Source organism: Rutidosis leptorrhynchoides, chromosome 8, assembly GCF_046630445.1.
Source record: "Rutidosis leptorrhynchoides isolate AG116_Rl617_1_P2 chromosome 8, CSIRO_AGI_Rlap_v1, whole genome shotgun sequence".
NCBI classification, from domain to species: domain Eukaryota; kingdom Viridiplantae; phylum Streptophyta; class Magnoliopsida; order Asterales; family Asteraceae; genus Rutidosis; species Rutidosis leptorrhynchoides.
Window position 1 is genome coordinate 11,161,831 of NC_092340.1, and position 18,730 is coordinate 11,180,560.

General features: G+C 35.3%; 1 protein-coding gene across 1 annotated transcript; it reads left to right on the forward strand.

Moving 5' to 3' along the window:
• The first annotated feature begins 15,587 nt into the window (after positions 1–15,587).
• Positions 15,588–16,747, forward strand: LOC139862113 (protein EXORDIUM-like 3). Its single transcript, XM_071850661.1, has one exon. The coding sequence runs from the start codon at positions 15,676–15,678 to the stop codon at positions 16,720–16,722; it is 1,047 nt and encodes a 348-aa protein (XP_071706762.1). The 5' UTR covers positions 15,588–15,675; the 3' UTR covers positions 16,723–16,747.
• Positions 16,748–18,730: the final 1,983 nt, after the last annotated feature.

The window sequence follows — 18,730 nt, forward strand, 5'->3', positions numbered from 1 at the left end:
ACATAAGCCTCAAGGTTACGTCCAATTTGGGTTTCAAACGCAGTGTTGATTAGCCGCTGATACGTTGTGCCCGCATTGATTAAACCAAAAAGCATCATTATATAAGAAAATATACCTTTACCTGTGTGGAAAGCGGTTTTATCTTCATCCTCCTTAGCCATTGGAATCTGATGATATCCTCTCGCGGCATCTAAAAAACATTTGAACGGAAAGGCATGCAATGTCTCCACTTTCAGATCAATTTCTGGAAGCGGGTAATTGTCTTTAGGACATGCTTTATTGAGATCCTTGAAATCAATACACATCCGCCATGAGCCATCAGGCTTCTTCACTAAGACTGGGTTTGTAACCCATGATTGGTATTTGACTTCGAGTAAAATACTTGCTGCTACCAACTTTGTTACCTCTGCACACAACCATTTGGTGCGATCTGGGCCATGCCCCTACGTTTTTGAACTATAGGTTTTAAAGCAGGATTGACATTAAGCTAGTGTTCCGCTATATGACACGGAACACCAGTCATATCTTTTTCACACCAAGCAAAAACGTCCATATACGCCATGAGTAATTGCACAATCTGCGCTTTGGTATTCGCGGTGATATTAAGACCAATCTTAATTTGTTGATCAGGATACTTAAGATTAATCACCACCATGTTACCCTCGGCATCAGCACGTTCTTTAACTGCGCCTTTCATGTTAACAGTTGCACAAATAGGAATGATACTCGCAGAGTTCATCGTCGTGGCGCCTTTACGCGTTGTAAATTTGATCATGCCATGAATAGTAGATGGAACAATTCCAAATTTGTACATTGCAGATCTGCCTAACAATATATTGTAGTGGGAAGAAGTCCGCATAACATATAAGTCTAATTATGCTTGCCGCACCAAATTAGCATCGTTTTCATCAACAAGCTCAATACTCAAAGACAACTTCCCTAAAGGCGATGAAGATTCTCCCGCAAAGCCAGTTAGCGAGGCTGCGGTGGGTTTTAAATTCGCCTTAATACTTTCAGGTAATCGAACAAAACATTGTTCATAAACAATATCAACACTACTACCATTATCAACATGGACTTCATAATTGTGATTCCAGTCCGTGCAATTTTGCACGAAATTACTATCGACATTTCGGAGAAATCTTCGCTTTGCAATTCAGGGAAGCTTATTGGCACGAACTGCCATTTCTGAAGCATTTTTTCGGATTTTCGCTTTCTTCCCCTCTTTTGAACATTTGCTTGCATAGTAGCAGAATTATCGCAAACGTCCCTAGTATTGCTTGTCATTTCAACGAATGATCGAATTGCCATGAGTTTCAAACGTGTTTACCTGTAAATCATCAAAATAACACACGAGTAAAATTAAACAAGCAATTTTATTGTTCGATAGCACGAATAAAAAAATTTCAAATTTAAATTTGAACGCGTCCCACGGATGGCGCCAATTGATCAATCCTATATTAACATTACTTAATTAAGGATTGAGTGCAATGAGATTAAAGGGGGTGAAATGGGATGTTGATGATTGTTTTGGGCCATGATGATCGTTTTTCACTTTAACAATCAAGTGATTAACCACCCCCGACCCGGTCTTGATTCTATGATTAGCATAATTCACCTTAACACAATGTAAAAATTCCTTGGGCAAAGTCACAAGTGAAAATTACAAAGGCTAGAGCAAGTGGTGGAGAATCAACAACCTATAAATGAGAGGCAAAGCTCTCTATTTATAGTTTCTGGAATATTCACGGTGTGCAGATTAATCAACATCCGCGTTGTCTTGGCGGAATTAATCCGCAATGTTTTACTAACGCTCAATCTGATCTGCAATCTCTACCTTCAGCGGACTTTCCAGATCTTTTAAGTATACTTCGCGCAATTTCTGTTTTCAGCCTTTAGCACTTAAAATGTACATATACAATGCTATGTATATAATCAAATCAAATATTGGACAACTCCTAATTGGATTGCAACAGAGGTAAAGCTCATTCTCAATTATACTATGATGCTTATTGTAAATGTTTATGGTTAGAAGTAGAGAAGTTGTACATTTGGAATCAAATAATGGAAATTGCACAAAATTGGTTGGGGCCAATGTGTGCTTTTGGTGATTTCAATTCAACTCGTTTCTCAGAAGAAAGGTTTCGAGAGACTATTGATCTTTTAAATATGGTCAATTAAATGAGATTTTATCACCAGCCTCTTAATTCGATCATATGTCCAATGAAGGATTTATCTTGGGCTCTGATGGCAAAATATTGAAACTTGATCGAAAACTTCTTAATCAAGAGTGGATCGTCCAGTAGTTGGTCTTTTAATTTATGTACAACTTTATTCAAGTGGTGGGATATTCGGTGGATAATACTGTCTTCTTTAGTGGAGTTTACTTCTGATTGGTAATTTGGATTGAATATCAATGCTTGTTTTGGAGATTAATTGGTCCAATGACCATTTGGGCTATATGGACGACAAGTAATAAAGCTATCTATGATCGGTATTTTCGTGTTTGTCCACATTATTCGGAGCATCAATATAAATGTTTTTTAATGGACTTCTTTTTACAAGTTATGTTCAAACCATCAATTTTACGTTTAAGATTGTTATTCGTGGGTGCTTGTTCGCAACTCTTATTTTGGTGTTTGAGACCCAGCTATCCTTATAAGTTACAATAGGTCTCACTTTCGAATCTCATTAGTGATATATATTTGGGTGGTCATGTAGTGAGTCTAAAATGTTATAATTCGGTTAAGAGTGTGCTTCTAAGTAAATATATTCGATCCCATCGAATAGTCTGAATAGATAAAAAAATTATATCATATGATTAGTAGATTATCATAACCATTTACATATGGATGTATGGATGCATGTATTTTTTTTATAGAGTTTTCCTTTTCATACAGTTACATTTACAAATATGGTTATTGGATATAGAAATTGTAACAATAAAAAGTGCTATATGAAACAGAAAATAATAATATCGCCTACCATGACATTATTATCATCATCTCGTTGCCTCGTTGGTATATTTTCTGTTGACATTATTATTATTATTATTATTATTATTATTATTATTATTATTATTATTACCTATATACTATTGGTACTATTCACCAACAGCGACATTTTTTAAGCTTTAATGACTTGTACGTTGAGCACTAGAGAGTTGTATTCACAAGGAGTACTGCACTATTCATGTACAGTGATTTTTTTTTTTTCCCCAAATTGTCCCCTCATTCTTCCCTACAAATTTTACTAAAGTACTGCACAAAAATGTTGGCCCGATTTTTTTTTAACTAATTTTCTTCAAAAAAAAAACGATTGAGAAATTTTTTCCCCCTCCTTTTTCCCTACAATTTTCCCTACACTTTCGCCAACACTCTATATACTATTAGACATAATGCGGCACTATTCACTTACTATTCACCGCCAGCGACATTTTTTAAGCTTTAATGACTTGTACGTTAAGCACTAGAGAGTTGTACCCACAGGGAGTACTGAACTATTCATGTACAATGAATTTTTTTTTGTTTTTTTCCAAATTGTACCCCTCATTCTTCCCTACAAATTTTACTAAAGGAATGCACAAATATGTTGGCCCGATTTTTTTTAAACTAATTATCTTACAAAAATAAAAAATGATTAAGAAATTTTTCCCCCTCCTTTTTCCCTACAATTTCCCCTACACTTTCGCAAACAATGACTCCATAACATTACCCAAAAAATGACCATAAGAAGGCGCGGCAACGCGCGCCCGACAAACACTAGTTTCCACTAAAAGTCAATAGTTATTATGACAGATACAGTTTCTTCTTAATCGTTTTAGAAAAGTCATTGGTTATAAATGTTTGCAACTTTATTTATGTTTGTTTATTCCAAGGGAAGAATCTTTTCCGTGATTGCGCTACTAATTTCATGGTTCGTACTTGTAATTTTTAGTAAGTTTGTTTATTTACGTACTCCGTATTTGATAACGTTTTATTTTGTTTATTATGTCATCTTATCGAACTTCTGATCGAAAAAGTTTTCTGTTTAGAATCCTTTACTCTATAGTTACAAGATATACCTATTTGACGGATGTCACGGATAAATATAAAATTAAACTAAATAAATTAGACTCCATAAACAAGAGAAAATAACATAAAACTAAATAGCTGTATAATATCCGAAAGTTAATACTCCCATATAGTTTTACTCTTTTTACTCCTATTAGGGAAATTTAATTTTGAAAGGACACTTTCTGGCGTCAAATCTCATAAATTTGTGACAAGTTTTCATCCAATAGAGTTACGTACCGATATTAATATTGACGACATCAATTTAATTTTTTCCCGGAATGATGTTGTAGGGACCAGCTATACATTATAACCTTTAGTGAAGAATCATTTTGAACGATAAATTTTTTCAAAAGTATTACAGAAGATTTTTTTCAATTTTGATCTGGATGATCCTAAAGTTCTAATCGTCTCACTAAGAGCTTAACTGTAACGAGCGTTAGTTATTCGCGGTTAAGTAAACCCACATGTTAACAACTAGGGATGACAATAAATCGGATATGGATCTAATGACGTACTTCACGCCACGCTGCGTCACGTGCAACGCATGATGTCCATCACACTAGAGCCTTGGTCAGGAGCTTGTTTAATGCTGCGTCACGTGACACCCGTGACGTCCAGCCATCTGAACCTTGGTCAAGCTTCACTATATTCAAGTCAACCTCACTCGTCGGGTAGCGTGACGTCCTCATAGGGTTGACTTGGTGTTGTAACATCCCGCATTTTTCTGTTAAATTTATTTTAACACCGTTTTTTTTTAGATAATATCTTTCGTTATCTAAATTCGTATCTTCCGTTGACTAACGTTCTTAATATACCCGTTATTTAATTATAACATCACTCGTTTACTCAAGCGTTTTTAAAATAATTCGTTTGGTTAATTCACGCACCCGCTTTAAACTTGAGGGACCAAAGTTGCTAAGTGGGCAAACTAGTTGACTAGGTCAACTAGTCAACCCACTCTTTCCACCATTCATTCCATTTTCACCTTCCTCATCTCTTTTTCCTCTCTAGCTCAAGAACACACTTTTTAACATCTTCAAAGAATCATCATCTATTTCAATTCAAGCAAGCAAACATCAAAACAAATTGTACTTTTGTGATCATCTCTTCATCCTCTACATTTTGGTACCAATTTCACTACTTGGGGTAAGATTTCTAAAAACTCTAGATTTCTCTAATTCGTTTTATAGACTTGAAATGGTGTTAGTTAGTGTCTATGGCTCGTTTATAATATGAATATGTGATTTGTTAGCTTGTTCTTGATGTTTTGAGTAACTAGCATGAACACTTGAAATGGGTTTGTTAAATCCTTGATTTTGGTTGATTAAATGTTGTTAGATGTTAAACCTTATGTGTTAAAAGTGTTACTAGCATCATTAGCTTCGTTTTGGCATGTTGGATGACATGAAAACCTTACATTAACTTGATTATTGATTTTGTGATTCTTGGTTAGGGTTTGATAGATCTTAAAACGAACATTTGATGCATTAAATGCTTTGCAATGTTATTTGTAAGTGTTTAGTTGTATTGTATGCGTAATTAGCGACGAAACGGCATATTGTATGTGTAAATTGAGTTCCCGAATCATGAAATGCGTTTTACGAACTTGAAACTTGAATGATGAACTTTTAACGATCATTCGACGAGGTTTTGGTTGTTGTAAATGATTAACTTGATTGATGATATGCATTTAGTTGTATTCCTCGTCAAAATACATTTCCAACGATATAAGATACGTGTTTTGAATGTTAACGTTTCGTTATTTGTGAATGGGTGAAGTTTGGTTCGAGACTTAACAAAATTAAGCAAACAGCACTTTTCATGTAGTAATACGCGCCGCGCATCCTTGCGCGCGCCGCGCAAATGTGAGGGTGCAAATGCTTAACCCCTGCGATTTTATCTGACCTGTTTCCACGCCTTAATGCGCGCCGCGCACTCCTGCGCGCGCTGCGCACATTCCCTGGCCAAACTTTCTTTTTGTTTTATTTTTCATAAAATCTTTTCTCGCTTAACCACAACTCCGATTAACATGAAATTTGGTTAACATGCTCATATATGATTTCTCATCATAGGAAAATTGACGGACACCCGACCCGACCCCGTTGACTTTGACTTTGACCAAGTTTGACCTTTAGTCAAACTTAACCAAATACTTATGCAATCATCCTAACATGCTTTTACATTTGGATCATGCATGAAACTTGGCAACGTGATTCACATGCTATATGTAATCGAGTCGTAACGAGCCATAGGACTAATTGAACACATTTCGCCCGACCTTGTATCGTAACCGGTTAATTGATACGACTTATTTGTTTAGGTCAAGGCTAAGCAACTTTCATGCACACGTTTACTTTGTGAAGTACATTTATACTCGTGCACTCAAGGTGAGATCATAGTCCCACTTTTTCGATAACTTTTATACTTTTAAATCGTGGGCCGAGAAACATATACTTTGTATACATTTTATACGGTTTATACTTTTATACTTTGAACACAAATACGAAAGCAAAGATACGTACGGGTAAGAACAAAAATCCTCAAGTCCAATTATCATCAGTTACACTTGTAGGGTGTAAGCGTGAACTTATGTTGTGTGGCCATACGGGTTTAACGAACCCTCGTTCGGACGGTTCGCTACCGTTAGCGAATGAAATATAATTTTATCGGAATAGTGTAGGTTCTAACACTATATGCAGAGGTAAGATTCAGTTAAGCTTTGATAATTGGATGCTCGTGATACAAATAACATCTTTTGAGATGTATACGCTTGATAATCAACTATACTAAATCTTGTGGTTCAAAAACATACTTTACAAATACACCTATGATTTCACCAACGTTTTTCGTTGACAGTTTTCTATATGTTTCTCAGGTTCATACTTGGCTATTTGATACATGCTTCCGCGTACACTCATACTTGCTTGGGGTCAAGCATACATGCGTACACTTTGATTACTTGCTTGGGGTCAAACATACATACATACATACATACATACATACATACATACATACATACATACATACATACATACATACATACGCTATTGATAGCATTCGAGATTTACAACTTATATTGTGTCGCAAATTATTTCATTTATACTTTATACTTTTGTAAACTTAAACTTGTTGTCCAACCGTTTGGTAACTAAACTTTGCAAGTCATACACGTTTCAAATGAATGCGACATAATTTTGGTCAAATGCGTCTCATTTAGGGACTATGACCACGCAACGGGACCTAAGTTAACGGCTCGTCAATGACGATTTTGTCGGGTCGTTACAGATGGTATCAGAGCATTGGTTGTAGGGAACTAGGATATGCATTAGTGTGTCTGACAGAGTCGTTAGGACGCACTAGTGAATCTAGACTACAACCGGATAGTTAATCATTGCATTCTGACTTGTATTTGCTATATATATCACTTACTTGACTACTTGTGCATTTATACTTAAACCTTTCTTAGGTGAACTCCTTATTAGTACCAAATTTTCATCATACGAACTCGTACTCTGCCACTTTCGGGTAACACACGTAAATTCAAGATTCATACTCGTAAGGATGACGACGACGACTTCATTCGTTACACTAGTTCGGGAACTTTGTCTTCCGGGTTGTTTTTCACCACCGTCCCACCTTACTATCCACGAATACTATAAAGTTTCCACCACTATGGAAATCACTAGCCACTACCGATGTTACACCGATGTTCTTCACTATCTACCACTTCTTTTTACTACCCCCAATACTCTAGGAGAGTATCGTCATCAATACTTATCACTACGGTTGCGTACTACTCGTTATCACAATTCGTTACTCCTTTCGTACCTAAGGACATTATTGGTTGACTTGAACCGCATTGACGTGAACAATCGTTTATACACTTTCCTCGGGAAACGCTTCTTTAGAGTTGCACAAATTCTTTCGATTCGCTACGAGTCACGTTAGAGATTTCGTTACATTTTGTTCATTTTAAATCTTCACGATTACACGAACTTGAATCTATGGAGTGATGGGGGAATGGAGGTATGAGTTAGCGTAATATAACGACATTCGATCAACGTGGTTATATTACGGTAAGTCATACCAAAGTTCTAATGACACGTGAGGGTGATTGGACTCGATCAACCTAATCACCACCATGTGCCATGTACATGACTTCATTTTTCTTGTTGGATATCCAAAAACTCCGAGAATATTGATAACAACCATACCAGGGACACATCTTCGATTATTGTCAAACCATATTTATGCTTCCGAATGAATGACAATTCTTTTGACTTCAAACATATGTTACACATGTACACTACCTCGTTTTCGCGCAGTTTTATCGACGAACTACAAATATGCTTGATATGCTCACATCGAGGCGAAAACTTCTCTCGCATTAAGCTCGTACCCCCGTATAAGGAAACCTTTTATCTAAAATTCTCAATGGATAGAGAGACTCTTCATGTTATACTAGTATTCGCCACGAGGGTGGATAATCCTAACGAACGTTTTTGGAAACCGATAAATTTTCCGCAACGCGAATTTCTTGAGAAACGAAAACTTGTTCAAATATATTTTAAAGAAATGTACCTTGTTTCGGATCGAGATTCTCGTTTCACTTCTAGATTTCGGGGTGCCTTACAAAAAGCCTTGGGACCACGTTTAGACATGAGTACCGCGTATCATCCACAAACCGACAGACCGAGCAAACGTACGATTCAAACCTTTGAAAAACATATCACGAACTTGTATTGTTGCCTTTAATTGATCTCCTCTTACTACGATAGTTATCATTCGAGTATTAACGTCGCACCTTTTCGAAACTTTATATAGCCGAAAATGTCGTTCTCCTATTCGTTGGACCGAAGTAGGTGACAAGCAAACCACCGGACCCGAACTCATTCATGAAATAACCGTTAAGATCGTTCAAATCTAAGAAAGACCCAAGATGGCCCGTAATCGCCACTATGCCGATGTTAGACGTAAACCTCTCGAATTCCAAGTGGGTGACCGCGTAATATTAAATATCGCACCTTGGAAAGGTGTAATCCGTTTTGGAAGACGTAGAATGCTAAATCCACGACATTTCGATCCTTTTAAAATCTTGGGGCGTATTGGACCCGTTGCTTACCGTTTCGAACTCCCAAATCAAACAAATTACGTTCATTCTACATTATGTGTATCAAACTTAAAGACGTGTCTTGCGAAACAGGAACTTGTTATCCTCTTCGATGAGCTTACTATCGACGACAACCATCCCTTCCTAGGAGAACTATGAATCGTGAAACCAAACTTTAAAACAACGTAAAATCCCGACCGTCAAGGTTCGTTGAAATACCCAAGGAAGTACCTTCACTCGAATTGGCAACGCAAGATTTCGAGGAAGAAACGACGACTACTACTTCCAACTAAATTTCGGGACGAAATTTCTTTTAAGGTGTAGGTAATGTAACATCCCGCCTTTTTCCATTAACTTTATTTTAACACCGCTTTTTTTTTAGATAATATCTTTCGTTATCTAAATTCGTATCTTCCGTTGACTAACGTTCTTAATATACCTGTTATTTAATTATAACATCACTCGTTTACTCTAGCGTTTTTAAAATAATTCATTTAGTTAATTCACGCACCCGCATTAAACTTGAGGGACCAAAGTTGCCAAGTGGGCAAACTAGTTGACTAGGTCAACTAGTCAACCCACTCTTTCCACCATTCGTTCCATTTTCACCCTCCTCATCTCTTTTTCCTATCTAGCTCAAGAACACACTTTTTAACATCTTCAAAGAATCATCATCTATTTCAATTCAAGCAAGCAAACATCAAAACAAATTGTACTTTTGTGATCATCTCTTCATTCTCTACATTTTGGTACCAATTTCACTACTTGGGGTAAGATTTCTAAAAACTCTAGATTTCTCTAATTCGTTTTATAGACTTGAAATGGTGTTAGTTAGTGTCTATGGCTCGTTTATAACATGAATATGTGATTTGTTTGCTTGTTCTTGATGTTTTGAGTAACTAGCATGAACACTTGAAATGGGTTTGTTAAATCCTTGATTTTGGTTGATTAAATGTTGTTAGATGTTAAACCTTATATGTTAAAAGTGTTACTAGCATCATTAGCTTCGTTTTAGCATGTTGGATGACATGAAAACCTTACATTAACTTGATTATTGATTTTGTGATTCTTGGTTAGGGTTTGATAGATCTTAAAACAAACATTTGATGCATTAAATGCTTTGCAATGTTATTTGTAAGTTTTTAGTTGTATCGTATGCGTAATTAGCGACGAAACGGCATATTGTATGTGTAAATTGAGTTCCCGAATCATGAAATGCGTTTTACGAACTTGAAACTTGAATGATGAACTTTTAACGATCCTTCGACGAGGTTTTTATTGTTGTAAATGATTAACTTGATTGATGATATGCATTTAGTTTCATTCCTCGTCAAAATACCTTTCCAACGATATAACATACGTGTTTTGAATGTTTACGTTTCGTTATTTGTGAATGGGTGAAGTTTGGTTCGAGACTTAACAAAATTAAGCAAACAGCACTTTTCATGTAGTAATGCGCGCCGCGCATCCTTGCGCGCGCCGCGAAAATGTGAGGGTGCAAATGCTTAACCCCTGAGATTTTATCTGACCTGTTTCCACGCCTTAATGCGCGCCGCGCACATTCCCTGGCCAAACTTTCTTTTTGTTTTATTTTTCATAAAATCTTTTCTCGCTTAACCGCAACTCCGATTAACATGAAATTTGGTTAACATGCTCATATATGATTTCTCGTCATGGAAAAATTGTCGGACACCCGACCCGACCCCGTTGAATTTGACTTTGACCAAGTTTGACCTTTAGTCAAACTTAACCAAATACTTATGCAATCATCCTAACATGCTTTTACATTTGGATCATGCATGAAACTTGGCAACGTGATTCACATGCTATATGTAATCGAGTCGTAACGAGCCATATGACTAATTGAACACATTTCGCCCGACCTTGTGTCGTAACCGGTTAATTGATACGACTTATTTGTTTAGGTCAAAGCTAAGCAACTTTCATGCACACGTTTACTTTGTGAAGTACATTGATACTCGTGCACTCAAGGTGAGATCATAGTCCCACTTTTTCAATAACTTTTATACTTTTAAATCGTGGGCTGAGAAACATATACTTAGTATACATTTTATACGGTTTATACTTTTATACTTTGAACACAAATACCGAAGCAAAGATACGTACGAGTTAGAACAAAAATCCTCAAATTCAATTATCATCAGTTACACTTGTAGGGTGTAAGCGTGAACTTATGTTGTGTGACCATACGGGTTTAACGAACCCTCGTTCGGACGGTTCGCTACCGTTAGCGAATGAAATATAATTTTATCGGAATAGTGTAGGTTCTAACACTATATGCAGAGGTAAGATTCAGTTACGCTTTGATAATTGGATGCTCGTGATACAAATAACATCTTTTGAGATGTATACGCTTGATAATCAACTATACTAAATCTTGTGGTTCAAAAACATACTTTACAAATACACCTATGATTTCATCAACGTTTTTCGTTGACAGTTTTCTATATGTTTCTCAGGTTCATACTTGGCTATTTGATACATTCTTCCGCGTACACTCATACTTGTTTGGGGTCAAGCATACATGCATACACTTTGATTACTTGCTTGAGGTCAAGCATACATACATACATACGCTATTGATAGCATTCGAGATTTACAACTTATATTGTGTCGCAAATTATTTCATTTATACTTTATACTTTTGTAAACTTAAACTTGTTGTTCAACCGTTTGGTAACTAAACTTTGCAAGTCATACACGTTTCAAATGAATGCGACATAATTTTGGTCAAACGCGTCTCATTTAGGGACTATGACCACGCAACGGGACCTAAGTTTACTGCGCCGTCAATGACGATTTTGTCGGGTCGTTACAGGCTGGACTAAAATCCTATATATCAAGAACGTGGAGGACGTTGAGTAAGTTGTAGGCATGATTAGAAGGTTCTAGTGGGAGTTATAGAGAGTGAGCACTATTAAAGCGGTTATTATACATAACTGCCCATTATCCATCTATAAATAGTGCTCTTAAGCCTCATTTTAAGGCTAATCAACTCGCACACATTCTAATCTTCTTTTCATATATACCTTGGAGGCTCAGCAAAAGACAAACAACACCACATCTCTCATATTCCATTTAACCGGAGGAACCCCTTCCAAATGTTAGATTTTCCTTTTTATTCACCTGCACTCGAACAAAACAATTTTGATTTGATCAGGATCAGATGAGCTTATAAACATATTTATATCCATATCTATTTAGTAGTTAAAATTATATCTATTTAAATTTAAATATAATTCATCCATCCATATTCATATTCAAATCGGATCGGATGGTTATTGTCATCCTTGTTTCTGTCCCCCCGAAAGGTGTGATGACCCGAAAAATTTCGACTAATTTAAACCAATTCTCTATACGATTTATTATTTTGGCACGTTAAACAAAGTCTGTTAGATTGAGTCTCAAAATTTTAGAACTGTTTCATATATACAATTACCTTTGACTACTCTCAACGATTCATGAACAATTATATGTATGTATATATATATATATATATATATATGTACAAGTAAAAAACGACTTTCCTACAGTAAAACCCTAGTTGCTACAGTAAAAATTACTTTGCTACAGTAAAACACTATTTGCTACAGTAAACACTATTTGCTACAGTGAACACTATTTGATGTCGACGAACTAGCAAACAAAAACGGAAAAGGCGGCCATGCGATCGCATGGCAAAAACACTGAAAACTCATGCGATCGCATGAGCTACAATAAATCGAAAAGTAATATAAATACGCAGTTTGTTCGACGAAATTTTTTCACATTTATCTCTCAATATTTATATTTATAATATAATTTTAATTTTAAATTTAAGTTTAATAATAATAAGGTATATACGAGGGTGTTTTTAATTCGGGTTTCAAACTGCTTTAAGCTAAGGAAATATTGGGTATTATTCGGGGTATTGTTCTTGAATCCAAGGCCAACCATACAGTCGTCTACCATCATTACGTCTACGCAATTTGCCTACAATATTGAATCGCAATATTGAACTGTGAGTTTATAGTCTCCCTTTTTAAATACTTTAAATATTTTTGGGCTGAGAATACATGCAATTTATTTTAAACGCAATAAGACATAAGTACATACAAAATTCTACACTGAGTTAAACCGAAAATCCCTTAGCTTTGGTAACTAGTAGCTGCCAGTACATAGGATATGGACTGGTGGGCGCGAATAATTGTATATGGATCCATAGGGCTTGACATCCCCGTCCGAGCTAGAGCGCTAGCCTTTTAACGGACGTATGTTATTTGAGTTTAAGACACGTTGGTTTGCGTGTATTAAAACGAATGGGGTAATTATCACTATAGCGTTAAGTTTAGTTACCAGGGTGCTCTGTTACGTAGAATCTATTGATAAACTTTTGATGAAATCTTGTGGTCTATCTTTATATATGTTTATGACTCGAGCAATTAAACCTATAACTCACCAACATTCGTGTTGACTTTTTAGCATGTTTTATTCTCAGGTCCTTAGAATGCTTCCGCTGTGATGTGCTTGTTGCCTGCATGGAGTCTCTCATGCTTTGTACAAAGTTTATTGCATTCAAAATAAAACTGCGTTGTGTAATAAATAATTGGACTGTGATGTCAACCTGTAAATTAAAGACTTATGTATTTCGGGGTTTTGCTTATACCTAAGCACTTGCCCACATGTTTATAACTTTCTATGTTTAGAAAGTCACTTATTTTAATGAATGCAATATTTTATCAAAACGTATCATATAAAGGTCAAAACCTCACTGTGGAATCAATGATTAACGTGCCGCGTCAATAGCGATTTTGACGGGTCGTTACAAAAGGATCCATACACTATTTATATTCTTCCTTCTTCTCCCCGTTCCACCTTTCGAAAACTGCACCTTTTGCCCTCTAAAACATAAAGCTATGAACAGTATTTCTAAGGACATTTTGGTAATTTATCTCCTCTTTTTTAATATTTAACATATATCCATTAACTACTTAATCTAACGGATATGTATATGAACAGATAAATTTAAATTTAATGAATATGAATACAAATATATATGAATAAAAATTATATAAATATAGATGTTAATATGAAATTACCCGATCTATATCTGATCAATTATCATTATATTCATAATTCTCATATAAGAAACATTCAATAATTTAGTACAACAGAGATAAAATTCTAATCACGCAAACGAGATATAACAAAATAAAAATACACGGTATTATATTATTATATAACAATACTCCATACTTCCTAATATAATAAACCCCAGATAAAATTGTTTAAGAAAAAATAACTGCTACATGTATTTATTTGTCATTTTTCAGTTTACTTCTAACTTTGTACCTCCATTTTTATTTTATTTAAATAAAATAATGATATAGAAGTACTTTTATCAATCATTCTTATTTATTTATGAAAGTAAATTATTAAGTTAGAAAGGAAAGAGTACGGTAGTACATATATAGTGATATAGATAGTAGTATAGTCAAGGTTGGAGAATTCGGATATCGGAGAGATCTCGTTTGAATTTTTTTAGGGAGATCTCGTCATCTCGGAATAATCTCGGGAAGATCTCGGACGTTGACTTACGTTGACTTTATAGTTTTTTTTAAATAAAAATATACATAAAAACATAAATATTTGTATATTTATATACGTTTTTACGAGATTTTACAAAAATATCCGAGAAATGAGCGAGAATATCTTAGAAATTACGAATTCTACAAGAAAATCTTACAAATTAGCAAGAAAATCCGAGAAATCGTGGCTTTGACTAAGTTTGACCCCGTTGACCGAGAAATTTTGGGAGATAAACATCTCGTCTAAGTTGCCTTCTAAAAACGAGATCTCGGGGGAGATCTCGGGAGATTTACAACACTGAGTATAGTACTACATAGTAATAATTAACATTAACAATATATATAACATCCATGCGAATGAATAGTACCCCAATATATATAACATCCATGCGAATGAATAGTACCCCACTACAGTACTATGTTCCTTTTTTCTCACGAAACTTTGTTTTTCGGTTCAAATCTTCCGGCCCAACGAAGTGGGCCAACCGGCCACTTTTAACAATATATATTAACAGCCATGGAAATGAATAGTATCCCACTACAGTACTCTGTTTTTTTTTCTTCACGAAACTTTGTTTTTTTGGTTCAAATCTTCCGGCCCAACGAAGTGGGTCAACCGGCCACGGCCACTCCCTAGTTAAAAATAATGACGATAATGAAAATAGTACTCGTACGGAGTAACAGTTAAAAATCTTTTTGAACTTCTAAATATCTAATATGAGCACTATACTTTCTTATTCACAAAAGTAGAAGGTAGTAATTGGTAACTTCTAACCTTCCCATTTTATTTCTTTGCCAGCAAATATATCTTCCAAATTGAAGTACCAAAATTCAAATAACTCTGTATATATTGGTCCAGACAAACACAATTACACAACCATCTCACTCTGGTACTACCACTTTCACCAACCACTTCACTGAAATGCACCATCGCCGATCACCGGCGCCGTCGTCTCTCCTCACACTCACCGCCCTACTCTTCTTATTCATCACTCTCACCACCGCATACCGCCCATGGCCCACCCAAAACACCAACATCACCGAGCTCCAGTTCGGTATCAATAAAAAATACGAAGGCTCATCAGACTTAATTAAACTAAAATACCACATGGGCCCAGTTCTCACGGCTAACATGACCATACACATTATCTGGTACGGAGCCTGGCCCACTTCTCAAAAGCACATCATCCGTGAATTCATTAACTCAATTTCAAACTCTGGTTCCGGCGGGCAGAGTCCGGATCGAAGACCATCAGTCTCCGGCTGGTGGAAAACGATTCAACTTTATACCGACCAAACCGGGTCTAACATAACCCGAACCGTGAAACTTGGTAAAGAAAAAAATGACCGGTTTCTATCTCACGGTAAAACCCTAACTCGGCTATCGATACAGTCTGTGATAAAATCAGCGGTGACAGCCAACACAAAACCTTTGCCAATACATCCAAGAGGTGGGGTCTACCTTTTACTAACCTCTGCTGACGTGTACGTTCAAGATTTCTGTCAAAACGTTTGTGGGTTCCACTACTTTACGTACCCGTCAATTGTAGGGTACACTTTGCCGTATGCGTGGGTGGGTAATTCAGAAAAATTATGTCCGGGTACATGCGCGTACCCGTTTGCCGTACCCGATTTTATACCCGGGTTAAAACCGTTAAAATCGCCTAACGGTGAAGTGGGAATTGACGGTATGGTTAGTGTGATTGCACATGAGATAGCGGAGATTGCTTCGAATCCGTTAGTCAACGCTTGGTATGCCGGTCAGGACCCGAGTTTTCCGGTAGAAATTGCGGATTTGTGTGAAGGGATTTATGGGACGGGCGGTGGTGGATCTTATACAGGACAAATGTTGAACGATCGAGATGGTGCCACGTATAATATGCATGGAATCCGACGGAGATTTCTAGTACAGTGGGTTTGGAATCATGTGTTAAATTACTGTACTGGCCCTAATGCGCTTGATTCATAAGTTGATATTATTGTTGAGTGAGAAGGAAAGGACGATGTTTGTTTGGCTGAGAATGGTGTGTTGGGGCTGTTTAGACTTTTTGATTTTCATTTTCTTTTTGTTTTTAAATTTGATTTGATGTGTTTATATGTTATTGTTATTGATTATCAATATCAATCTATCTATTACTGTATTAATGAAGTAATCTAAATTTAGTAGCACTAAAGTGGTTCGTCATTTGTGTATAGTATTGTGTTTCCCGCCATATGACATATGAGGACAAAGTTGATAACAATTGATCAAGCAAGTTGCAACATTTACCAAATATTTACAAGTTGGAGTTTTATACGGAGTATTATATAAAAGGTTAAAGTAATAAATAGGTCATATACTTTCATTTTTGTCCTAGGCTATATACTTCGAAAAATACTAATGTAGGCTATATACTTTCATAAATTGTACTAATATGAACGAACAAAACTTATTAACCGGACAAACAACTAAACGATGACGCGGCATCCTACGTGTAGAATGACGTTGGTGATACATCGGAACAAAATTGAAAGTATATAGCCTATATTGGAACAAAACTGAAAGTATATAGCCTACATCGGAACAAAACTGAAAGTATATGACCTATTTATAGCCATATAAAATGCAAAAAAAATGTTAAATAATTAACTTTACTGGCTTAGCAGGTAATTTGTTAAATTTGTGTACATCGATACAACTTTTAAGAGTATATAACCTACATTGGTATTTTTTGGGGTATATAGCCTACATTGAGACAAAATTGAAAGTATATGGCCTATTTATGGCTTTAATCCTTATATACAAGATAAAGATAAAGAAATACTACGTACTACGTATAAATATATAAACACACATACGTAAAAACACAAAGTTTTTTGTTATATAAGACGCTAATTTGTTCAAACAACACTTACTTAAAGTTTAAAATTAAGTTGAAATATAAAAGAAGTTAAAGCGTGAAAAATGGTTACCTTTTGGTTTTAAAACTGGATAAAGAATGAAATAATGGTAAGGCAATGATGATTTAAGGATATTTATTGAAATAAAAAACACAAACTTTAATCTAATGGATACAAAGATTTTCAAGATAACAGGCAAAGCTATTACACTTTATTAGTATAGTGAAAGTTGTAATCAAGCATTTACATCATTGCACAGCTTGTTAGTCACACGCCTTTTGATATGTTTACCCAAATATTCAAGAAGTTACATATTACCCCTTACTAAAAAACAGTAGATTCGGTGTTATTGGAGTGGAGATTCTTTTGATATGTTTTTAGTATGGATGAGTAAAAACTTGCATTAATCGAATCATAGTCATATTAACAGATAAAACTGCATCAAATTAACCGAACTAAATGGATAATCGCAAGTTTGGTTAACACTTATGAATTAACCGCGCTTTGTGGGTTGGTTATGGAAATAATAGGTACTTGCACCGAATTAACTGCACCTTCACCATTTAGTATTTTATGTATGATCATTTTTATGGAAGATGGTCTAACATGTTAAAATATATAAACCTTGTAGATTAATGCGCAACTTTTTTGACTTTTAAGTTGGGAAAAAATAAGCATCTATATAAGATATACTAAAGGGAAAGACACCTAAAAATACACTTTAATCTATGACTATCTGATGGAGGGAGAATAAAGTTTGAAGAAAAGTTTATATTTTAAGAAATTTACGTGAACTTATGTTTTGTCTAATTATTTATGATATTTTGCATTAATTAAATGACGTTAATCTACTTTTATTTTTGATTAAAAATATGAGACAATGACCTAGTCTCGTATTAAAATGTTATTTTATGTAGTATAGAAACAAACTTATTTAATTAATTTTTTTTCCCATAAATGGTTAACTAAATTAACCCGTTTTATAATTAATCGTTAACCAATTTAACGAAATTAACCAAATCGCTTTTAACGGAACCCAATGGATAAAAAAACTAGTTAACCGCAATAATGGTTATGAGTGTGGTTTTGACCTCAAA